The sequence below is a fragment of the Chionomys nivalis genome, chromosome 16 (genome assembly GCF_950005125.1).
Source record: "Chionomys nivalis chromosome 16, mChiNiv1.1, whole genome shotgun sequence".
Lineage (NCBI taxonomy): Eukaryota > Metazoa > Chordata > Mammalia > Rodentia > Cricetidae > Chionomys > Chionomys nivalis.
Window position 1 is genome coordinate 45,086,091 of NC_080101.1, and position 26,857 is coordinate 45,112,947.

A 26,857-nucleotide genomic window follows, 5' to 3' on the forward strand; every position below is an offset into this window, starting at 1 on the left:
AATCATTTGAAACTTGATTATGAAGGCTAAAAATTTTAATTAGTACCAATGCAAGTGTAGCCATTTTATTGAACACTATACTATGTATGTCTGACAGCATATTCAACTTACCCCATTAGATACTTTTAAACTCATTTGCAGTGTTGAAATTATTATTGTTTTCATTTTGCAGAAAAGGAAACTAAAACACAGAAGAGCTAAATAATGTGCTTTAAAAATTAATGGAGATACAGTTTTATCAATACTCGAGTTCCTTTTATCTATCTTGTTATGTCATTGGTACCAAATGTCCGGTAATTGAAAAAATTATTATGGATTCTACTGCTGTTTACTTCTTTATTTGTTAGTTTGTCTGCTTAAAGTTTTAAACCTTTGGAATTTTTTTGAGATGACAAAAGGGTTACAAGCACAGGATTTCAATACAGGAAGACTGTTTTCACTCGTAGACCCTGGAGTTCAGTTTTATGTCATGGGTCAGAGAGTAGTGATGAATTTGGTATGAGAATTGTTGATTTATGGCTCTAAAGAAATCTTACTCTAAAACTTTTTGCCCCTTTGGTATTTCAAACATACCAGTATCTTTGGATAAATCTCCACACCAGTGTTACTTGGACACAGTTGGGCTAACAACTGCAATCTAATGTATCTTTCAACAGTCATTGAGTGAGCACGAATCCTAACGATGTGGGTTGCATCCTCTAAATCTGTAAGCTAGATTCAATGTTTCTGTCCAATCTTGTGGGCCTCATCAGTACTGAGTCCAAAGCACCAGGTTGGTTAGTGGCCATCTGGTCTTCGATGTGGCTTTGAGGGTTGAAACCATCCAGCTGCTTCTTCTCAGTACTTCATTGCCGCCTACAGCACAGTTATCACACCACATCAGTTCCACATAAAAAGCAGGGTTATTTTGTTGTTGTTCTGGCTATTCCAAACAGCTCAGGAACATTTGGACCACCTGACTGATGTGATTTTGTATGAGCTCAGACACGGAACTCTAATCAGGAAAGATTCAGTTCTATTTTTTTTTTCATCACAAATAAGACTTTATTTGTCACTATTAAAAATCTGTATTTCACACAGATTCTTGGACTGGTGGTTCATATCCATCAGCTCGTTCAACCTTAGCACCTGTCTCATCACCAGTAGTTTTTCCAGAACTACCACCTTCACCATGGAGCTCCATGAGTTTTCCCAATTCAAACTTGGGTTTCTTCAGCATTTTTACTTTCCTAACGAAGACATCATGAAGAGGATAAATGGACTGGCAAGCCTTTTCTATGTCTTTCCCAATGCTGTCTGGAATCAGTTTATTAACCACTTCCTTCAAGTCATTTGTCTGCACCTCTCGGGTCATGATCTCCATCATCTTCTTCCGGATCTGGCGGACCTGCTGGTGTTGTGCATATGAGGTCTTGTGGATCTGATTGTTGCGTTTTTTAGTGAACCCAACACAGAAGAGTCGGAGCAAATAACCATCGGTTGTCTTGACGTCAACGTGAGCTTCAATCATGGTCTGCCACTTTTTGACCATGGAACACATTTTGTCCCGGGTAAGATCCATGCCGTGGAAGTTAGTCAGACAGTTTTTGCCCTCAACATCCTCAGTGATTAGCTTAAATTTTCTAAATGCAACTTCATCGTTTTGGAGATCAGCAAGGCTCACTTCAAACACACGACCCTTGAGGCCATCGGACGCAATTTTGGTTCCTTGAGTCCTCGTGACTAGTGTCTTTCCAATGTTTCTAATATTGAACATGGCCGGGGCTTTCACATCATATCAATCTTTCTTCGAAAATGGATCAACCACTTTCTTCTTGGCTCCCTTCTTGCCGCCTTTCGTCAGCCGCTTGTTCTTGCCGACCGCCATGGTGCTTCTGCCCTTTTGGCTCCCTGAAGATTCAGTTCTATTAAACAACCGAACTAGCACAAAGTGTCTTGCCTATGCCGGGAGGGACCAAATGGCACCACACCCTTCAGAGGCTCGATTCTCAGGCTAATGGACCTCTCTAGATGTGGTAGAGGCATTTCAACCACTTCTTTCAATTTCTCAGTTTGTTCCTTATAGCCTCCAACATCACTTGCATGTGACATTGTGTTTTCCTCCTCCTGCATCATTAGGTAAATCTTAGCAGGCAGTGAAATGTGAATTTGGTATTTGTTCCTGTCCACACCAACTCTAATCTTTTCTTCAGCAATGAGTAACTGTCATTCAATCACTGACATCCACCACAAACTCGACAAACTGCACTGCTTCATTTTGAAAATGTGCTCTGGGTCCTCTGAATCAGCATGATTATCTTCATTTACTTCATAACCAATAAAGACTGTTTACTCTAAAGTGTCCGTTTATCTGCAGCCAAATGCCAGAGGACAGTTGTAGCATCAGACTCTACTACCAGTGAGCTAACCTGTTGAATGTCATTCTCAATCTCTTTGATATGCCTAAATACTCTGACCTTAAAATTTCAACAAGGCAACTGTCTCCTCATCCAGAGCTCATACAGCCTTGTGATCTTTCTCATCGTGGTTTTCTGCTGGTCGGCATCTAAGTAATCTGGCATTTTGGGAGCCACTAGTGACTCAGTGCCCCTGTATTTATGCGATACCTATCTCTCTTCCAATGGTCTGTGGTTTACTTTAATACAATTTTAAAGAAAAATGACTTCCACAGATGATTACAAAGCTCATTGTGTAACGGAATACATTGCTCTATATACTCAGCTATCAAAATATGACATAGTTTTATATCATACACAAAGTTAAAGGAACATCTGAAAGACTTATTCTTTTTTTTTTTTTTTCGAGACAGGGTTTCTCCGTAGCTTTTTTGGTTCCGGTCCTGGAACTAGCTCTTGTAGACCTCAAACTCACAGAGATCTGCCTAGAGATCTGCCTGCCTCTGCCTCCCGAGTGCTGGGATTAAAGGAGTGCTGGGATTAAAGGCGTGCGCCACCACCGCCGAGCTGAAAGACTTATTCTATCTGAAAAAAAGATAATCAGTCTGTATGCTATTGAAATAATGACATTACACATTTGGCTACAATGTTCTTCATAAACCTTTATGAAGTCTCATTGGCTGATGAACTAGAAGCATTGACTCTAAAGATAACCTTTGACACAAATCTCAAAGATAATATTAATTTAGGCTGCAGTGTGGGCAGCTGTAATATTTATGTCACAAAGTTAACTTAGGATATGTTTGTTGTATTCTGTTTTTGTTTAAGTGATTCTGTGCTTAGTTCTACAAATTTTATATACTTTTTTCCTTTAATGTTTCAATTTCTAGGCCTGAGATGTTAATGTTCCCTAAACAATTAGAAAATATTTTATAATTTGAAGTGGTTCATGACTTCCCAATCCAAAAGAGTTCCTTTTGGCATTTTTTTACTTTGAGCTATAAACATCTAAGAAAAACAGTTGTGTAGAAGGACTCTAACCTGTTCTCCTCTGTATAAAAACTGACCTCAAAATCCCCGTGATAAAGTTTCTCCATATACCCAGAAAGAGAAGAACACCTTTCCACCAAAGGTTGAAAATCAAGCCAGAAATGAACGTGCAGAAGAAAACTGAAATAGGTCCCATTTTCACCATTTTCCTCCCACAAATATCCCGGTCACTGTCTATGTTTCCAACACACGTGTTTTTATTGAAAATAATTTTTATAGAATATATTTTGATTTCTGTCTCCTCTCTCCCAATTCTTCTAAATCCTCTCCATCTTTTCACCCACCCAAATCTACCCCCCCTCTTCCTCCCTCTCTCCCTCTCTCTTTCTCTCTCATTCTTTTTTCTTTATTTCCCCTTAGAAGATAAGAAACAAAGAAAAGAAGAATTGAAAACCAAGAAATACAAAATACTCACACCAAAAACCATGAAAACCCAAAATTGAAAACCACAATATCCAAGCCCCCCCTCAAAACAGTTAAACAAAAAACTATATAAGTGCAAAAAGCAATGTAAGACAAAACATATATAAAAATGCCTTTGAGTTTGTTAGGTGTAGGGCCTGTATTTAGTATACATAGTGAGACCCCCATTGGAGAAAACTAGTTTTTTCTTTGCAAGCAATTGCTGATTTGAGAAAGATTCTGGGTAACGGGTGGGAACCTGTGTCTATTCCTCCCTCTCAGCACCTGGAACCCATCTTGCTTGAATACGTACTATTCCTGTGTATGCTGCCAGAGGCTCTGTAAGTTCATGTGGTGTCAGTCCTTTTGTGTCTGGAAGACAAGGTTTCTTTGTTGTCATCCATCCCTTCTGGCTCTAAGAATCTTTCTGCCTCCTTTTCTGTATAAGCTCTCTGTGAACCAGAGATGGGAAGTATTTGATGGAGACATTCCAGTTATGACTGTGTATATCCCAAAGTCTTTCATTTTCTTCACATTATCTAGTTGTAGACCTCTGTGCTAGCTCCCATCTACTTCAAGAAGCTTTTCTGATGACATATGAGAGAGAAACCGACTTACAGTTATAGCAGAATGTCATTAGGAATCATTTTGCTGTTATGTATCTTTAGTAGAACAATAGTATTTGATTTTCCCCAGGCCCATATCTATAGTTTGTTGTGTGTAGAACAAATCTTATTATCTTGCTATTTCTTTACAGATTTTATTTCTTTGTCAAAATTATATGTACGCTTTTCTGCTCTGTTACTTTTTCATATTTTCATAAGTAAGTATGCATTTTATGAGTAAGTAAGTATGTATGTGAAATCATCACATTAAGCATTAACTACAAGTAGTTTATCTCATGTTGTTTTTAAAGGTGAAGTAAGCATCACAAGATGTCACGTTCATTTTCTGTTGTTAAAAGAGAATATCTAAGCCTGGTTAATTTACAAAGGAAAGAAAAGTATGTAGCTTGCACTTTAGCAGCTATACCTGGCTAAAAGCTCATGTCAATTTATAGTAGAAAAACATAGATGGCCAAACAGGTAAATATTGGGAAATAAAAAAGAGCCACGGATAATTTATAACAGCTAGTTGAACCCATAATTCTATGATTATATTAATCTCTTTTAGATATGCAACCCTTACCTAATGACTCAACACCTCTCAATATGAGAATATTGCACATAAGTTCTTGTGGTAAGGACGAGCTGTATTTATAGGACATCCCTAAGCCATGTCTGTTTTTTTCACTGTCATGAAATAGGCAAAAGGAATTTTAAGTAATTTAATAACCAAAAATTTGAAATTCTTCAACTGTCATAATATTTAGGTAAACTATAACTTGTTGTTTGCCATAGGTGGATAATTAATATTTTCCCACTTATTTGTTGCTAGTGTCCCGGTAAGTGTGGGTCTTTCTTCAGTTTGCCATGTTTTCATATACAAACACTGAAATCCTGTAAATCCTGCTGAAATGGTTCCTACTGCTTCACAGTCGTTCCCCCAGGACTCAACTTACTCTATGACAGCTTATTTAAAAAACCCTTCCTTGAATAAAATTCTCAATTCCCACCTGTTCCCAGACAAGTTTATACCTTCTTCTAATTACTTCCTCAGGATCCTGTGTTTAGCCAAATTATCCCACTGGACATATTTTCTGAATTTCTTATATTTCTCCCCAAATAGATTATTAGCTCCTTGGGGGACAGAAACTGGAGTTTCTGTAGCATAGTGTCCAGCATTTAAAAGAGATGTTAAATATTTGATAGGCTTGGAAATGAAGATGAGACTAGGTTGTGGGTCTTAATATTACCCTTGGCCACACTTTATGTGGTCCCTACACTACTTATATTTTCTTTCTAGCCTTATCTTCTCTATTTCCTCATGTAGAGTGGTATACATTGGCAGAAACAAATATTGCTTTTATTTCTCTATATCTGGGCTGTATCCTTGTAAACTCCCAAACTTATTTGGTTGGTACATTTTTCTTTTCTTTATTTGTTTGTGGTTGCCTCTATCCTTTCCACGGTATAATTGCTCAAAATATTGTCAAGAAAAGATTATGGGGCACATTGCAAAACATGAACAGTTTTCCACAAAATTAGTATCAAACCTACAAAGAAGCTATTGTTTAAAAATAGTCAAGAAAGACTGTGTAGCTCTGTCTATTCTGATTTTATTAGGTATTTGAGAATTTCATATATGTTTTGGACATAGTTGCCCATTTCAAATATTCACAAATAAACCATGCTTCCCTGCGCACAGGTTTTCCCCACCAAGTCCAATCTTAACTGTTGTAATATTCTCGGATGTGTGGTTGTCCACTGGAACATCATTATCTTACCGGGGGCTACACTGTTAAAAAAATTTGCCTCTGCTTCTCCAAACAACTAACAATGTCCATTACTAAGGGTGGGAATTCTGACCCTACTTCCTGCTCCAAGCTGGAATTTAGTCTGATTTGGACTTGCACAGGTTTTATCGGTGCTACCCTAACCATTGTGAGTTCATATGTCCAGCTGTGCTGCTATGTCCAGAAGACAGTGTTTCCCTGTGTTCATTAACTGCCTCAGACTCTTACACTCTTTGTATTCACTCTTCTACAATGATTGCTGAGCTTTAGGAGGAGGGAATATGCAGCAGGCTTTCTTGGACCACCAGCCCCCTCTCCCCCCGCAAACATGACATGGAGACTTATTATTAAGTAAGAAAGCTTATCCTTAGCTTAGGCTTGGTTCTAGCTAGCTTTTATTTAAAAAAGCACATTAATCCATATCTATTAATATATGTGCTTTCCTGAGGCTTGTTTACTTCATCTACATTCTGTCCATTTTGCTTTTCTGCTTCTGTTTCTACTTCATTGGCTCCTAACTGGCCCATCTCTGGCTGGGTCCCCTTTTCTCTCTGCCCACCAGCTGGGCCTTTCCCTCCTCTGCCTAAGTATTGGCCAGTCAACTTTTTATTTGACTTATGAGATATCTTAGGCAGATAAGATAAAGCAACAACATGTTTACATAGTTAAACAAATGCAGCATAAACAAGTGCAATGCATTTTTATATAGTCAAACATTTTATTCCACAACAGGGGTATGGTATATATGCTACATTTAGTACATAAATTTTCAAACTCTTTTCTCTTCACTTTGGCTAGTTCTGAGTCTCTGTGTTAAACACCATATACTATAAATAGAACTTATTAGATGAGGTTTGATAGATGCACCTCTCTCTCTCTCTCTCTCTCTCTCTCTCTCTCTCTCTCTCTCTCTCTCTCTGTATCTACCTATCCACCTATCTATCTATCTATCTATCTATCTATCTATCTATCTATCTATCTATTGATAATTCATTGGTTCAATACTATGTACATACCTGAAAATAATGGTAGTGGGTTCTCCCATAGGACCTGTGACTCATCAAGCCATAGTTTTCTTCATAGGATAATGGTGCAACGTTAGCATTTTATCTTGCTCCATAAAACTTCATTCCAGTCAGAAAGCGGTTGGTTGGTGGCTCCCCAGACATTTGTGCCACTACTGTACCAGGGAGCATATATTGCTAAAATAAGTCAATATTGTAGCTTGCAGGGGCCATATCTTGGCATAATTTTGTTTTTATCTTTTTGTAGTGTGCATAGCATCTTCTAGTACCATGAAAGCTAGACAGAAAGTATAAAACATCTAATTTGGTATGAGCTTGATTTTTCCACGATTTATGACAGAGTAATGTAGCTACTTTTTGTTGTGGGATTCCCCTCTGTATGTTGTGACTATGCTTTATTAACTTTGATTAATAAAGAAGCTGCTTTGGCCTATGGCAGGGCAGAAAAGAATTAGGCAGGAAAAGAAAACTGAATGCAGGGAGAAAGAAGACAGAGTCAGGGAGATGCCATGTAGCTGCTGAAGTAGAAATACTCTGGAACCTTTTCAGTGGTAGGCCACAGCTTCATGGTGATACATAGATTAATAGAAATGGGTTAATTAATTAAATGCAAGAGCTTTCTCAAAAAACACCTGAACCATTGGCCAAACAGTGATGTAATTAATATAATTTCTGTATGATTATTTGGACCTGGATAGCTGGTAAATAAGTGCATTCTCAGTTTCCATTTTGTATTACCTTTTAGCAGAGCAACAATGCCTTACTAGACACCATAGACTAAAGATAAAAAACCTCATGCAAAGAATAGGTTGTTTACTTTGGAGTTGTTGCCAATGAGGTCCCACACACGCTGAAACATCACAGGTATTGTATTGCTTTTAACATTGGCTACCCTCTGTCCTTTTATAAGCATTACAAGATATCATATATATGAAGGTATGTAAAAATATACAGATAATATGTAAACCAGTTCATTTAAGTTACACCTCTTATCCATATTTGCCTGCAATTATTTGAACATGTATCTATAGGTACAGTTACTCATTGTCTGAAGTGATTATTTTAAACCAAAGAAATTGTGTTCTTTGTGAATGCCACTAATTGGGATTGCTGGCCACTGCCAAGGTCTATGTACACATAGTTTACACAGATACACTAACGAGTAAATACTGCATTGTTGTCATTTATCTTTTAGGTTCTCCTTCTCAATTTTTTTTTAATATCTCATTGACAAACTTTACTTCAATTGATCCTTAAAATCACTACAGAATACATTTGTTACAAACAGCATGGATATCAAATTTAGGATACTGTGAAGAATCTGTAATGCACAGTAATTATTATGAATATGTTGAATGGTTTTCTTGAATTGTAGCATACCTTAATACAAATCTTACAAATATTTTCTTAAGTAAATCAGTCAATTACAGTTCATTTAATGTTATAGAGTATAATCAACTTTATGTATTAATTTTTGTTTAATCATTCTCACGGTTGTTTTCCAAATATAGTTACCATACTTAGGAGTCCTATTCTAGGCACTCAGGTAGCCTTTGGAAATTGGAGTGTGATAATCTATTTGTTGCTCAGCATGTTTATGGTACACAGTACTTTAAATTGAATATATTTGCAATTCCCCTTTGTATTTTTATTAAATTATTTTTTTATTTTCCCATTCTTCCCTGACTGACAGATTCATTTCTCTTGTGTGTGTTCTGTTGCTAAAAACTGTAATTTAATAGCCAGAGAAATTAGAAATTAGTTTGTTTCTTTTGGGAGAATGTGTTTGCTTCTACCTTTATTTTGCTTTAAGTTAAAGGAAAGCACATTTTCTAGATGGCTAATTTGCAAACTTAAAGTAAATTTCAAAATTACAATTAGTAGAGGTGATCACCTGCTAATCATAGACACACGTCAGCGCAAGGCCATTTGTACATTCCTCTTTTTGGCTGAAGTCTGTTTGTAGCATTCAAATGCAGGTCAATGTTTTTCTTACTCAGCTTTGCTATCTATTTGAGAAATATTTAAATTGTTTAAACGTGAAAAAATTTGAAATTAAAATTGGTTGGCAGTTTTATAAGTAAATAAGTACTGCTGTACTATATTGGTGCACCCCTCCTTTGGAGACACCTATCCATTAGCTGTCCTGAATCAGGGCAGCTGCTTTGCTTTGGTCTGGAACATTCTGTTCCTGAGTGTTCTTTAGGAGCTCTTGTCATGCTACTTCTTCATCTTTGTATAACAAACATGTCCTCTTCTAACAGCACTATAGACTGTTTTAGGCTTCTTGTCTTTTTTTGTTAGAAATGTTTTAATGACAAGGTGTGAATTTTATTAGATATTTCAAGTCCTAGCTTTGTCTACTTTTCCTCACCATCCTTATTAGAGCAACAAAGATTTCCCTCCGAACTGAGGCAGAAAGAAATGGCAGTTTTCTTTACTTGTAGGTCATGACAGAGGCTTTCAGATTTATGTTTGTTTAATTTGAAGAGTAGTTATTGATGATGGTGAGGACAGAAATAGTTAGACTATTCTAAATTCTGCATCTTGTATATAAACACTCAGTTATGTTTATTGTTTCTGCTTCATCATGCCAGGCATTATACCTAGAATACAATTAGTTAGATACGCCCAACACACTTTTATTGTTATCTGTGCACTCAGACACTTCTTAATAGTTCTTCCACAAAGGTTAGCCAGCTTTCCTTCCTTCTCACCGTGACCATCACTCTCATAGACAACCATTCCTTGTAGGGCAGTGTACCTTCAAATACTCTCTGCACGCCAGTTTGAACCTGGACTGTCTGAATGCTCAGTACTGAGATGGTTTGTATGACACGTGCCTGGCTGCCTCTTTTCTAGTAATTAATGTTATCCCCTTCAGTTCCTACCTCACATTTTCTTCCTACTTGAAAACCTTGGCTTAATTAAATGATTCTAATTTTCTTTCTTGGGTTGATATTTATACATTAAGTTGCCATTGCTACAATTTCCTTATAGGTGTTTTTTTCATTTCCTATCTGATCTGCAAAAACACTAGATTACAAAAAACTGTAAGGATTGAGACATCATCTTTCACTATCCTTGAAAATCTTTAAGGTCTTTAGTAGTTAAAACTCTGCTTCTTTTCTCCTCCTTTAATTCACTAAAGAAGATGCAAATATTTTCTCCCGAGGGAAGTTATGGAAAGCATTTTTTCAGTGACTAATGATTTGTACTTTGGGATTAATGGTCCATATGAATCTATTAACTAATATCAGGAAGAAGAGAGCGTTCCAGTGCAAATCTGAAAGGGATAAACCAGAATAAGGAAAAAATGCTCAGTCTAGGGGACAAGTATGAGATAAAGAAGTGGACCAAGTAATAGGGTCTGTTTTGGGGAGATGAATGACAGGTAGGAAGGAGAATGTTCCAAATGGGAAGATTCAGGCAGAGCTGTGAGGCTGACCTAGTCAATGGCCACCAGCAGTGACCATAGTCTTTGAATCAGGAAATGCTGTAACATACAAACATACTCCCTACATGTTTCTAGCAGAGCGAATCTCCTTGCCTCTGCCAAGGAAGAGAATATTTATCCTTGGTAACACTGGACACCCATGAACTGCCATTCCATTTCTGCTGGCCTTCTAGAACACAGATACCATCCATGTGAATCAAGACTTAGTCCTAAGGCACCAGTATACCATCTTTGAGATTTTTCCTTCAACCCAGATTTCAGATTTTATCTGTATATCTACTCAAATGTCAAAGACATTTTGAAATTAGAATATCCAACTTAACCTCTGCTCTTCCTATTTACATGGTATCAGTATCCACATACTTTAATCCCCATACATGCAGAAGTCATTGCGGACATACTTGTGTGACATACCCAAAAAGAATAACAGAGAACATTAGAAAGTTAAAAGCATAGCAGAAGAAACTACCAACAAGATTGCAGTATGTCTTAAATAATGACAATAAGACTACAGCCTATTTCTGGACCTGGCAGATATAGGAGCATATAAAAAGGAGTGGTAGGGAAGACAATGAGTGGTGTGTGGTTGTAACAGAACATATATATGGCTTCTAGTTAGTGACTATGGCCAGCTCACATCACAGTGTGGGGATTCTGGTGGAAACAGTCTCCCATAGATACTTTCTCTGGCTCCTCAGAATCCCTTTACTGTTCATCAAAGCCACAGAACAAAAGAAAAATAACCCTGCTGCTATAATCTTAGAGAGTGTCCTAGTACATAGAGCAGTTTAGAAAAGGATGAAGAGTAATCTAGGCAATAGAAAAAGGAAAGTGATTATAGTCAGGTATATTTCAAACTCCTATGTTGTTATTGATGGTTTAATGGGAGTTTGTCTCTATCTTCTCTGTAGTTCTTAGCCTTTCTTAAACAAAAATCATAGAAATTTTCTAAGAATATGAAGTACTTTTCAAAGCACAGCTTATAGGGGGAATTATTCAGAAACTTCCAAATTGGAATAAGTACAGGCTGAGTGTGTGTGTATGTTAAAATGACACAAGCTAGGGCCAACAGAGAGGAAGAAGCCTCAGTTAAGGAAATGTTCCATTAGATGCAGCTGTAAAGAATTTTATCAATTATTGGTCAATGGTGGTCCAGTCTACTTTAGTGGTACCATCCCTGGACTGATATTCCTGGGTTCTATAAAAGGTGGGCTAACAACCAGTGGATGCAAGCTAGTAAGCAGCTCACCTCCTATGTCTCTGAAATGGTCAAAATCCTGCTCTGTGTAAGTTCCTGCTATGACATCTTTCAATGGCGAATGGCAATGTGGAAGTGTAAATCAAATAAACCCTTTCCTTCTCAACTTGCTTTTGGTCATGGTGCTTCATCACAACAATGAAACCCTAAGACAGGAGAGTAGCTGATGATTTCCCCACTTTCTTTATCCAGAGGTGATGTGGGAAGTCCTTCTGTATATGTGTTGCTTTTATTGGTTAATGAATAAAGAAGCTGCCTGGGCCTATCACAGGGCAGAATAGAGAAGGGTGGGAATTCCAAGCAATGATAGACAGAGAGAGAAAATAGACAGAGTGTGATAGAAGCCATGTAGCTGCCGAAAAAGACAGATGACTCTTCTGGAGTCTGCTGAAACTTTGCCAGTAGGCCATGACCTCGTTGTGGTGATGCATAGAATAACGGAGATGGGTTAGTTTAGAATATAAGAGCTAGCTAGAAAATATGCTTAAGCTATTGGACAAACAGTACTGCAAATAATATAGTTTCTGTTTGATTATTTGAAGTTTGAGTGACAGGGAATGAATGAACAGCCTTGAAGTACATAAAGACATACACTGACAGTGGTTGCCCTCATCTCTTCTACACTCAGAAGCCAACATTCTTTCCAGCTTGTTCAATTCTTTGTGAGCATGAAGCATTCCTTGAAGATCCACTCTGCAATGCATGTTCACTCATACACTGACACATAATCAAATGTTTTACTTTGGTTCATTATCATTTCATCAAAATACTTTGAAGGGAAAAGTGATTGACAGTACCAAGTTAATTCAGTTGAGGACAAACAATCTTCAAAGCACAGTTCCCTCGCCTCATGCTGGCTCCACAGTTTGCAATATTGAATTCATAAATTGAGTTACTTCTGCTTCTGACTGACTTTCCTTGAAAGTAGATATTATTCTCTTTTTTACATAATCAATTATGGATTAAAGTAGGTAACATGAGTTGTTTGCTACAGATCAGTTTCTGTATAAAACCATAAAAGGGGGAATCATAAAGAAGAGAGTGAAGATTTTCTGCTAAATAAAGTTTCTGCTAATAAAATCTAAAAACATTTTTTCTTTAGCTCCCAAAAAACTGCATTTTTCTCACTCTAAGTTGCTTTAGAATTTCTAACCCAAGAGGTCATTCAGCTTAATTTTTGAAAGATGATTTCATTTATTTACATGTGGATTTGTGTGTATGTAACTTTATGTGTGTGCTTGAGCAACATTCCATGGCATGTGTTTAGTGAAAGGATGACTTTGGAGAATTGTTTTTCTCCTACTACCATGGAATCTAGGGATTAAACTCAACCATATGTTTATGTTGAAATTTCCTTTCCATTCTGAGCCATCTCTCTGGACAGCTCCTTGTCGCCATAACTATACACCTGGGATAATCACCACATTAGAGGAAAAGTTCTTTTGACTTTAATTTTCAGAGCACTCCATCCATAGCAGTTTGGTCCGATTTCTAGGGCACATGCCCTGGAGACATTGTGGCAGGGAACAGGGAGCCACCTCATAGCAGTTGAGTACAGAGAAAGTGAGCTTTTTTTTTTTTTTAATCTGAAGATGTTCCTCCCCCTAAATTCATTAAGCTCCCAAAATAGATGAATTGTTACAACTGATAACGGCCTTCATGATCAATCACATTCCAAAACAGACTTAAACTATACATATTCACAAATCCAGTTCTACAGAAAGTACTAGAAAGAAAATCCCAACCCAAGGAAGCTAACTGCACACACACACACACACACACAAAACAAAACAAAAAAACCTACAGGCAACTGATAACCTTCCACCAGCATAACCCAAAGAAGGGAAACACACAAACACACTATGGAAAAATAATCAGAATTAACAACCACTGGTTGTTATCATCACTTAATATCAAGGACTCAATTCACCGATAAAAAGACCCAGGCTAAGAGAATGTATATGTAAACAGGATCCAGTCTTCTGCTATATACAAGAAACACACCTCAACTGCAAAGACAGAGACTACCTCAGAGTAATGGGTTGGGAAAATGTTTTCTAATCAAATGAACCTAAGCAACAAGCAGGAGTAGCTATCCTATTAGCTAACAAAATAGATTTCAATCTAAAATCAATTAGAAGAGATGGAGAGGGACACTTAATACTCATAACAGGAACAATTCATCAAGATGAAGTCTCAATCCTGAATATTTATGGCTCTAATATAAAAGCACCCACATATGTAAAGGAAACGTTACTAAGTCTTAAATCACACATCAAACCTCACACACTAATAGTAGGGGACTTCAAAACTCCACTCTCTCCAATGAACAGGTTAACCAGACAGCAACTTAATAGAGAAACAAGAAAGCTAACAGATGTCATGAATCAAATGGGCTTAACATCTATAGAACATTCCACCCAAACATGAAAGAATATACCTTCTTCTCAGCACCTCATGGAACCATCTCTAAAACTGATCACATACTTGGCAACAAAACAAACCTCTACAAATACAAAAAATGGGAGTAACCCTCTGTGTCTTGTTGGATTACCTTAGATTAAAATCAGAATTTAAGAACAATTCTAGTCTTAGAAAGCCTACAAATGCATGGAAATTAAAGTGAACTACTGAACCACCCCTGGGTCAAGGAAGAAATAAAGAAAGAAATTAAAGACTTTTTTAAATTCAATGAAAATCAAAGCACAATGTATCCAACCTATGGAACACTATGAAAGCAGTGCTAAGAGAAAAGTTTATAGTACTAAGTGCCCACATAAAGAAAATGGAGAATTTTCTTTATTCACATTAGTGACTGAACAGCACACCTGAAAGCTCTAGAACAAAAAGAACATAAAGAAGCAGACTCACCCAGGAGGAGCAATACAGGAAATAATTAAATTGAGGGCTGAAATCAACAAAATAGAAACAGAGAGAACAATATAAAGAATTAATTAAACAAAGAGCTGGGTTTTTTTTTTTTTGAGAAAATCAACAAGATAGACAAACTCATATCCAAACTTTTCAAAAGGCAAAGTGAGAACATCCAAATTAACAAAATCAGAAAAAAAATGTGACATAACACCTGAGGAAATGCAGAAATTCACTAGGTCTTACTACAAAAACCTGTACTGCACAAATTTGGAAGATTTAAAAAATGGAAATTTTTTTAGATAGATACCCATATACAAAAATTAAATCAAGACCAGGTGAGCAATTTAAACAAACCTATAAACTGCAAGGAAATAGAAGCTGTCATAAAAAACCCCCCAACCTAAAAAAGCCCAGGGCTGGATGGTTTTAGTGCAGAATTCTACCAAAACTTCCAAGAAGAGCTAATACCTACACCTACACTCTTCAAAGTTTCTACATCATATAAATAGAAGGGATATTGTCAAACTCTTGTTCAACTATGTTTATAGCAGCATTATTTGTAATAGCCAGAACCTGGAAACAACCTAAATGCCCATCAACCAAAGAATGGATAAAGAAAATGTGGAATATTTACATATTAGAGTATTACTCAGTGGTTAAAAAACAACAATATCTTGAATTTTGCATGCAAATGGATGGAATTAGAAAACACTGTCCTGAGTGAGGTAACCCAGACCCAAAAAGATGAATATGGTATGAACTCACTCATAAACAGATACTAACTATAAACAAAGAACATTGAGCCTGTAGTTCATGATCCTAGAGAAGCTAAGTAATAAGGTAAACCCAAAGAAATTATACAGACCCACCTTGAAATTGGAAACAGACAGGATTGACTGGCAGGTTTGGGAGCATAATGGTGGTGAGAGACGGGTGGGTAGGAGCAAAAGAAGAGGGGAGAGGGGAAGGGTAAAGGAGAAATTGAGGGAATGGGTGATCAAGATGAAGGAGTGAGATGAGAGCAAGCAGAGAGATATCTTGATTGAGGGAGCCATTGTAGGATTAGCAGAGACATGGCTCTGGAGACATTCCCAGGAATCCAATAGGATGACCTCACCTATAACCTTGGTAATAGAGTAGAGGAGGCCTGATCTTAACTTGCCCTCTAGTCAGACTGATGTTTATCTTAAGTATCACCATAGAACATTCATCCAGCAACTGATGGAGGCAGAGACAGAGACCCACATCAGAACACTGGGAAGAGCTCCCAAAGTTCTGTTGAAGAGTGGAGAAAATGAGAATATGAGCAAGGAGGTCAAGACCCTGATGGGTTCACCTGCTCAAACAACCTCAAGGAACATAAACAACAAAGAGAGCCCTAAGAGAGACATACATGGATCTACATAGAAAGGTGAAAAAGACAAGATCTCCTGAGTAAATTGGGAGCACAAAGCCAGATGGTGGTGGCACACGCCTTTAGTCCCAGCACTCGGGAGGCAGAGGCAGGCGGATCTCTGTGAGTTCGAGGCCAGCCTGGTCTACAAGAGCTAGTTCCAGGACAGGAACCAAAAGCTATGGAGAAACCCTGTCTCGAAAATTAAAAAAAAAAAAAAAAAAAAAAAAAAATTGGGAGCACAGAGATCACATGAGAGGTTAGATGGATAAAGGGCAGAAAAAGAGGGGAGATGATAAAAATTTGTAGCTCAATAGAAGCAATAAAAAAGAAATAGCAAAAATGATTTGAGACTTACTGTTATCTCATTGAACAGTAAAAACCTGACTAGATTTCATGGCAACTATCTAGCTTGGCAACAGCCCAAGAAAGGGGCTCAGAGAGAGGTCCCTGGACAAAGAAAAGAAAAATCTAGCCAGTATAACAGGGACTCTCACCAAGTGTATCCTGACCTACACTTTTGGCTGGAAAGCCACAGGCAAAAGAATTTTTCATGAATTTGCACCCCCAAATGTTGGGTGCCAAATGTAGCATGAAAACTCAAAACCCAGAGACAGATATTGGAGTTGAAGCTGATGATTAGAAAACCAAAGCAGCGAACCACAACAGAGGCCTTTTGCCTCTACCAAATCTTCAGACTGAAGTGGCCAGATCCTGTATCTGTGAATCTTCAGACCCCAAACTCCACACTGAGTTCCTGTCTCTTCCTCTTTATATTCATCTTTCTTCTCGCCACCCACTCATATCACTTCTATCTCTACCCTCCTAGTGCTGGGATTAAAGGTGTGTGATCCCAAGTGTTGGGATCACCTTTTGGTGAGCACTGTTTTTTTTTTACATAGACTCATTTTTGTGTAGCCCAGGGTGGTCTTAAACTCATGGAGACCCTTCTGCTTCTGCTTCTTAAATCCTGGGATTAAAGTTGTGTGTCACCACTCCCTGGCCTCTAAGACTGGTTAGTATGGCTGCTTTGCCTTCTGATCTTCAGGCAAGTTTTATTTATTAAAACACAAATTAGAGTACTACTCAGCAGTAAAAAACAATGACTTCTTGAATTTTGCATACAAATGGACGGAAATCGAAAACACTATCCTGAGTGAGTTAAGCCAGACCCAAAAAGAGGAACATGGGATGTACTCACTCATATTTGGTTTCTAGCCATAAATAAAGGACATTGAGACTATAATTCGTGATTCTAGAGAAGCTAAATAAGAAGGTGAACCCAAAGAAAAACATATAAGCATCCTCCTGAATATTAACCTTCATCAGGCGATGAAAGAAGACAGAGACAGAGACCAACATTGGAGCACTGGACTGAAGTCTCACGATCCAAAGGAGGAGCAGAAGGAGAGAGAGCACGAGCAAGGAACTCAGGACCGCGAGGGGTGCACTCACACACTGAGGCAATGGGGATGTTCTATCGGGAACTCACCAAGGCCAGCTGGCCGGGGTCTGAAAAAGCATGGGACAAAACCGGACTCGCTGAACATAACGGACAATGAGGACTACTGAGAACTGAAGAACAATGGCAATGGGTTTTTGATCCTATTGCGCGTAATGGCTTTGTGGGAGCCTAGGTAGTTTGGATTCTCACCTTAATAGACCTGGATGGAGGTGGGTGGTCCTTGGACCTCCCACAGGGCAGGGAAACCTGATTGCTCTTTGGGCTGAGGAGGGAGGAAGACTTGATTGGGGGAGGGGGAGAAATGGGAGGTGGTGGTGGGGAAGAGGCAGAAATCTTTAATAATTTAATTAATTAATTAATAATAATAAAAAAATAAAACACAAATAATATTCCACTATAACCACAAATCAAAATTAAAACAAATTCAGGAAAAATAATTTAAATAAACCTCTAAACACTAAAGAAGGAGAATTATAAAACAATTTTCTTTTTAAACATAGATGCAGAAACACTCAATAAGATAATGGCCAACAAAATCTAAAAATCATTAAAAACAGCATCTACCATGACCAAATGGGCTTCATCTCAGAGATGTAGGGATGGTTCAACATACTAAAATCTGTCAATGTAATCCACCATATAAACAAACTGTATGAAAAATAAACACATGATCATCTCATTGGATGCTGAAAAAGTGTTTGACAAAATCCTACACCCTTTAATGATAAAAGTCTTGGAGAGATCAGGAATACAAGGAATGTATCTAAACATAATAAAAGAAATATATACCAAATTAATGGTCAAGGTCATTAATTGGAGAGAAACTCAAAGCAATTTTAATAAAATCAGAAACAAGCTGAAGCTGCTCACTCTCTCCATATCTATCAATCATATTCAAAGTTCTGGCTAGAGAAATAAGAAACAAATTGATATTATTGGGACACAAATTAGAAAAGAAATCAAAGTATTTCTATTTGCAGATGACATAAATTCTTTTTTCTCCTTTTAAGTCCTTCCATGTGCCTCACCTTGTTTTCTTTCAAGTTTATACTGTTTCTTTAATTTTTTCTATATATATATATATATGCAGATAAATACATACATACATACATATGACTTGATCAGCATATAATATTACTTGTATTTATATGTATTTTGAGAGCTAACCATTTGATACTAGATAAAAATTTTTAAAAATTAAAGTTGAAAGTAGGAGAAACAAAAGCATCAGCAATCTTCCAAGGCCAGAAAACTATCTGTAAAATGTCATCTATAACAATTCTGGTCACTAATTTGCTGCAGTCATAATGCTAACAGAAATTTAACCCTAGAAATAATATGGGTGAGATATGTTCATAATTGGGCAAACAGAAACAAAACCTTTGTTGTGTACCTGACACTAAAATGAAGCTCTTCAAGTATGTTGTATCCATGACAATTCAGAATAAAATAGGATAGATAACAACAGTCAATTTTGTTTCTCCTGGAAACAGAAACATCCAACCTTCCTCCTGCCCTCAGTACAAGTTTGTGATAAAATATTTCTGTCAATGTTATTAGTAAAGAATGGACTAACTAATTTGCATTACTAGATAAAAGATCAAATGAATGTAATAGGCTGGAATGATGACTCAACATTTAAGAGCACTGCGTGCTCTTCCAAATGTTTAATTCCCAGCAACCACAAGTTGCTTCTGTAATGACATCTGGTGCCGTGTTGAGGAAGAGTCCTGGTCAGTCATCTTTATTAACTTAGACTGTGAAACTCAATATGGACAAATTCAACAGAATTGCCATAAATGGTCTTCCCATGCATGCAAAAATATAAAAAGATGGAAGATTAAATGAATGTAATAGGCAGTACTGTCTTTCATCATTGTTTTTGCTTTAAATGACAAATTAGATGCCCTTCTAAAATCTTTCAGGTAAGTGGTTTGAAAATAATCCAGAAAAACTGTAAGAATTGCAAGACATCCTTTCTTAGTAAAAGCAGATGACAACATTAGGTAATAGTATTATATTTACTGACATAAAATCAGAGAGATACAAATTTTCTTTTTTGACATGAATGATTTTCAAATATTATTTTATAAAATACATGTTTCTTCATTAAAATATTATTTTGATGTCTTGCTTGCTAATGATTTTTTCTGCTTTGCTGCTCTTCTAAAATGTTGACTTAAAACAATAATCCATGATATATGTTGTATTTACTATGTAGCTATTTATTCCATGCTAACACATTTCCTCTTAGAGGGAGGAGAGAATGTCATATGCAGGAAAGCAACATAACATAAAAAACAAAGGAGCAGACTGTTTCAAAACTGTTTCAAGGGAGGTCCTTCCTTATATGTGAGCAATAAGGGATTGTTCACAAAGAGAAGACTCTTCAGTGGAATTGCCTGCAAATTGCACAGAAAGCTGTAGGGTTGAAGATTTTATAACTCAAAGACCAAGCTGCAGAAGACCTACAGCTAGCTACCTGTGAGTCACCAATGTTCCTATAAGTGACAAAAGTAAACTCCTAAATTCACGCAGGTAGACTTGACTGGATTTGTCCATTGCCACCCTATCTGAAATGAATAGATGTGTGCTTTCATCTCCCCTGGAAAAGTCACACAATAATTTTCTGTGCAATCATGCAGAAGATGGTTTAGAACATGAAGAACTTTTGGTTTATATATGCTCTTTAAAAAACTGTTTTGAGCCAGTCAGCGGTGGCACACGCCTTTAATCCCAGCACTTAGGAGGCAGAGGCAGGTGGATCTCTGTGAGTTTGAGGATTGCCTGGTATACATGAGCTAGTTCCAGGATAGGCTCTAAAACTACAGAGAAACCCTGTCTCAAAAAACCAAAAAACAAACAAACGAACAAAGCCAATGCTTTGAAATATGGAGTTGATGTAAGTTGATTTCTTAGGAATACTATGCTACTTACTATTCACAAATACTATTTACATTTTAAAAAATTTTGAGAGTATAATTGCAAGATTAAACTTTTGTACACATAATAAAACTCATTTTATCTGAGGAATTTTTTATTTCTTAGAATATATTATGAGTTGAATGTTTAATAAAATATTTCATGGGGAACTTTGCTTCCTCTAAGAAGTACATAGTTATGAGACAACCTAGAGACCAGCTGGTAAGGGCCCTGATGAAGAGCATTCACTCTCAGGGACTCATTGCTTCCCCAATATATGTCTACAAAATACACTGGAAGTTATGATTTCAACACTAGCACTTAAGTGGAAAATATGCAGTTCATAAAGATTTATAGTGTGGTAATTTCTTCATTTAAAAATCTGTATTTACTATGTATGAGAGAGTACTAGGAACTGGAAGAGGCAAGTAGGGGTATTTAAAATGAAGGACAATGGTAGAATTAACTGTTACTTATAGGTCCTAGAATACTGAATTAAACAATCTATTTTAATTTTTACTTTACTTTTACAACAAGTGTATGCATGATATATGAGTGCATGTGTCATGGTTTACCTATAACAGACAGAGGCTAATTTTAGCTGAGTCAGTGTTATCATTCACCTTTATATGTGTTCCAGGAATCATACTCAAGTCATCAGGTCTGTGTGGCAAGCATTTTAACCCATTGAGCCAACTTGTGGATCCAGAAAGCACATGTGCTCCTATTACACATGCACAGATATACTGTCTTGTCATCTTTCCCTATGTAATTTAGTACAATAATTATTTACACAACATTCACATTGTAATAGGAACCATAAACTAGAGATGGCTTGAAGATAGGGCAGTATGCATATAGGTTACATGCATATATGAAGCCATCTTAGGTAACAGATGAGAGAATCCATAGTTTGAGCATTGTGGTATCCTTGCAGAACAGAGGTAGAGATGAGCGATAGACTCTAGGTACAGTGTCCTAAGGATATATCAAATTTTGATTATGGAAAGGGACAGATCAAAAATATTCTTAAAAAGAGATAGGAGACGTCTGAGTCAGAGAAAAATAAACTGGATCCCTAGTAATAAGAGTGAGTAAGTAGCTCATACTCCTAACGAGTCACTGAACCTTCTAAGCGTCAGTCTGTCCTCATGTAAAAGATTGTGGGATTCCATTGCCTCTAGGCTCTTAAGCAATTCTCTGCTTCTAATTTAGTTTGCTTGTCTTTTACATTTGCAAGGCCAGGTTTAAGGAAGTCAGGCAGCCAAAGAAGAATTAACAGTTGAACTGCTTCTTAGACATTGGCTTCATTTCTATTTAATTTATTATCAAACTTACATGAAAACAAATTTGGTTATTGTTTGAAACAAAAGATCATTAAGCAGGAAGCATCTCAGTGGCGTTGTGATTAATAGACTCTGAAGAGCTCAGGAAGCAGTTTCCAAGCACATTGTTTTCCTCCCTTTGTACAAAAAGAAACCTTTTTGTACAGGTTGAAATGTAAGATTAGATCCTAATTTGATTCCTTGCATTACAGAGCAGTCTTTAACACAGTGCACAGATATGGGCTTATCTGGTGGGACTGCGTTTGAAAGACATGCTGCTATTCGAGGAGATAAGGACAGACCAGCTTTGTTTCCCCCAAATTATTCAGAGCAGAAATAATTGGCTGATTTTCTGATATGCAGATACATCTCAGGTGTTACCTAGACACCAACAACATGTGTGCTGCCTAAATACCTCTCTTCCTTTCTGGGATAGAGAGATTCCTTTTTCACAAAAGAGGTGGAATCTTGCTTTGTACAGATATTGGATGGTACGTTCAGGTATGGAGAATATTTGATAAACTCTATCGTCCTGCACAGAAAGAAGCCTGCTTTCCTCAACTACTGATAAAAAGTTCTACAATAGTACTGAGGAGCAGGGAAGTTGCCACCTAGTTGTAGTTAACTAGCAGTGCTACAAACATAAGGTTAATGTAAAGATGTAAAAGGCAGCCCTCCTTTAAACCTTGCTGCTTCTCAGTTGTCTTTACCTGTTTTAAAGCCTATGTTGCTTTTCATTTCTACTTTAGAAAACATTTCACCTTCTTTACAACTAAATAAAATTCCATTGTGTATATTCCACAGCACAGTTCCATTATTTATACATCAGTTGATGGACATCTAGGTTCCTTCTAATTTATAGATATTGCAAATTGAGAAGCATTGAGCTTGGGTGTGCAACTACCTTTATAGTTAGATATAAAGTCATTTACGGATATGCTCAGGAAAGGTGCTCAAGAGAGGACCTCTGAAAGTTCTATTTATAGTTTTTGAAAAACCTATAGATAAAGTTCTAAAGTAACTGTATTAATATACATTCCCACCAATAGTTATAAAACCTCCTCATCCCATAAGTTCATGTTAGCATTTGTTGTCATTTATATTCCTGCTGATGACCTTTCTGTTCTGGATGATATGGAAGCTTAAGTAATTTTAATCTGGATTTTACTGGTAGTTAATGATAATGAACACTTTTGAAAGTGTTTGCTACCTATTTGACTTTCTTCTTTTCAGAATTTTCTGTTCAATTCCATAGCCATGTTTTATTTGGGTTGTTTGTTGCCTTGAAGTTGAGGTTAAACTATCTATAATTTCTAGACACAAATTCTCTGTCAGATGTTTAGTTGGCGAAGACTTTTCTCCCATCCTATGGAATGCCTTTTCACTTGGTTGACAAAGTTTCCTTTGCTGTATAGAAAGTCACTAGCTCCCAACTGCCAGTTATCGGAACTGTTTCCCGCACCTCGAGTCTCATTCAGAAAGTCTTTACCTGTGCCTGAAAGCTGACATACTCCCTACTTTTCGCCCTAGAAATTTCAGTGTATCTGGTCTTATGGTGAACTACTTTATCATTTGGAGTTTTATGCACAATGAGAGATTAGAATCCAGTTCTATCTTTCTGTATGTTGAAATTAGGTTTGCTAGCACCTTTTATGAATGATGCTTTCTTTTTTCAGTGTTTATTTTTTGATATCCTTGTAAAAAAATCAAGTAGCTGTAGTTGTGTAGACTTCTTTCTGGGTGCTCTATTCTTTTCCACTCTGTGTCTGTTTCATTTGACAGTCCCATGTTGGGAGAAGATTAACCAAAATGAAGTGTACATTTTAAAAGCTATGTAGAAATATATTATCTTGTAACCCCATTTTCACTGAATTCGAAACCTGTTCTACAAGCAGGAATTTGTAAACCCAGTTAAAAGTCCATGGCTGTGGAAGTCAGAGGTCCTTAAGATGGTACTTACTGTTGTTATTCTGCTGAATGGTCTTATGTCAAACTGCACTCTGAGCATTGTTTATATCATAGATCTACACTTCTCTCAACCATAATGAGAGAAATGTCTTTTTTTTTTAATCATAACTCTGTTAATGACTCTCACCCCTTCCATTACATTTCTACTCCTAAATCCTCAATTATCCCTAGTGTTCCTATATAGTCATCCACACAGGGCAATGCCTTACTATGCTGGATGAGAATAGTATTCTATTTTACTTATGTTCTACTAACATAAAGATATGCCAATATAACCTGTAGAGAAAGGATTAGATCTTAACCAGAGAACACTTTTTAACTTTCATTATTTCACCATTTGGTTGGCCTTACTTTTTCTTCTTGTTGGGGAACAAGTCCTTCTTCACTAGACAAGGTAGTGTTTCTTTGGCCTATTAGGGTATCTCTGCTGTGTATATCCCCATGTTTTTATTGCCATTGCCAAAATCTGGACCCCAAGAGGAAGAAGCCTGAGGCATCTTCACAGGAATAACAATGGGTCCACCTAGAGATCCTACACCACAAACATGTATGAAATAGAAAGCAACAGACAGAAAGGAAGATTTATCCCCAACCCCATCGTCACAAATGCCCTTCTAAAGTTGTTATCATGTTGAAGAACATAACATAAGAACAGACTACAGTGTTTCCAACTACAGATCTTTGCTTGAGGGAGTATTCCATGTGGTGAATGAGATAGATTGAGTACGAAGGTTACCTTGAATGTGGTCAGAACAGATGTACATCCCACTGGGAAGTCCTAGAGGTGTTGGAAACATGTTTAAGTCTAAATGCAATCTCCATGAAATGTTTATAAGATCACCTGCAGGGATTCAGCTCTTCTCAGGTCATCTGCTGGCTTATCAAAAATAAATGTCTCAGGAGAAGACATGTTTCGAAAATGTCCACCAATATCACCTTGGTGCTCACGAATTTATGTTTATTTCCACTTTTGAAGATAGCATGCTTTTATTAGTGGAAATGTTTTTAGCTGCAAAATAAAATAAATAAAGAATAATTGTGAAAGAAAAAGAAAATAGGGTAAGACTACTGAGAAAATGCCCAGAAGACAATAAGTTTTAGTAAAAATTTAACATCTGAAATGAGTCATTGCCTTCTACAAGTTTTAATATCCTGGCCCTGTTCTTTTCAAGTAGTATTGGGTGCCTTTAATCCAACAGACTTTAATTTTGATCTATAAAATAATTCTACATCTAAATAAACTACCTTAGAAATAGTTATTTTTACAAAAGTTCTGGCTTGAATGTATAACCCCAAATTCAAATTCTTAATTCTCAAATTAATAGGTCAATGGCTTTAGAGTTGAGGGTCTTAGAGGTTAAAATATAACATTAGTGTCTCATAATTTTACTATTGGCTTTATAAGAGGAAGAAGATTGAGTGTCTCACCATGTGATGCCATCACTGTGTCTGATGAAGCACATAGACCCTCAATGGGTTCTGGCATCTTGCAATTGAATTTTCATACTACTCTGAATGTGAGAAACATATTTTCTTATAAAATTAAGAGTCTTTGCTATTCTACCATAGTAAAAGAAATAGACAAATACAATCAGGTGCAAGAAAACACTCCATTATCATTCAGGGTTTTTAAGTTAGTTTTTTAAATCTTTACTTGCTTATTAGAATTAATCTCTAAGCATGTAAAAATGCTATTTGGTATGATATCTCCATTCTCTAATCATATATCTTCAACAACTACTATTTGCATAGATAATAAATTTAAACTTATAATTAGAAGATAATGAGTTTCAAAAATAAATTGCACTATACTACTGAGGAGGAAAATAGAGGAAAAGAATATTAAAGATTATTAAAACAAAGGAAAATTAATATTTTTGTAGCAAGTTACCTACTTTAGTCTCAGTTTTCTCATTTGCATTTTTCTCATACTTTATATGCTGATTCTTGATATTTAGCACTGTAAAATAACATTTCATTCTTAATTTTTAAAATCACAAATCAACAACCACAAAGAATTTAATAACTCAATTCCTTAATTCAATCTCTGTAAATTTAAACCATCTATTTTTCTATTAAGTAGATAGATGTGAGAAGCAGGAACTTTCTTAGGCAAAATTCTCTGTCTGGTCCTTTAAATTAACCCATGTTGTATGGTTAGTTGTCTATGCAATTCTGTGTATTCTACAGTGCAGTTAGGTACATGGGTTTTAACCCTTGAGTCAATTCCTTCTTTAGTTCTCAAGTGAATGAATTATAAAACTGATATTTTATTGTATTTATTTATTTGATGTGTGTCTTGGGATACCACAGCACCTGTGTGGAGATCAGCAGACAACTTGAGGAAATCAGTTTTGCCCTTCTATTATGTGGATACCATTTATTGAACTCAGGTCCTCAGGTTTGGAACCCTGCATCTTTACCCACTGAGCCATTTTACCAGTCCCCCCAAAACCTTAACATCAAAGAATTTGTCTTTACCTCCTCCACACACTGGCACTAAGGATTGAACCTATGCTTTATAGATTCAAGACAAGCACTTTAGCATTGTGCAACATTCCCCAATCCTATTTTTTTGTTTCAAAGGAATATAGATAATTTATAAACAATGAGTTTAAAATTAAATAGTTATTTCTCTTTCTGTGTATCTAGGTGTCAGAGTCACTTTCATCAGGCATCTTCGTTTTATAGAAAATAGGGCAAAATCAATGTGTCAACTGTAGTTTCTTCTCAGGACAGAATTCTCTATCAAAGCCCAATGACAATTATTGGGACAATTTATCAAATTTAGCATGAAATAATATGCATGGATATTTGATGTGAAATTTAAAAATAAGATTTTAATAAATACAGAAGATTTTACTATAAACGAATAATCATTAGTGTCTGCATTTCTCTAATCTTTGCTGGCATCTTCTGGCATTTAT

At 36.6% G+C, this 26,857-nt stretch overlaps 1 protein-coding gene and 1 pseudogene across 1 annotated transcript; both read right to left on the reverse strand.

The window, feature by feature from the left end:
- Positions 1 to 1,027: 1,027 nt before the first annotated feature.
- LOC130887970 (40S ribosomal protein S3a-like) lies at positions 1,028 to 1,870 on the reverse strand. Its single transcript, XM_057790738.1, has one exon. It carries the CDS (start codon positions 1,754 to 1,756, stop codon positions 1,073 to 1,075), a length of 684 nt encoding a protein of 227 aa, XP_057646721.1. The 5' UTR covers positions 1,757 to 1,870; the 3' UTR covers positions 1,028 to 1,072.
- A 37-nt stretch (positions 1,871 to 1,907) lies between these two features.
- Positions 1,908 to 2,573, reverse strand: LOC130887781 (26S proteasome regulatory subunit 7-like; annotated as a pseudogene).
- Between the last annotated feature and the right edge of the window lie 24,284 nt (positions 2,574 to 26,857).

Excerpts from the sequence above, each read along its gene's own strand:
- LOC130887970 (XM_057790738.1), bottom strand. The coding sequence starts at position 1,756 with ATGTTCAATATTAGAAACATTGGAAAGACACTAGTCACGAGGACTCAA.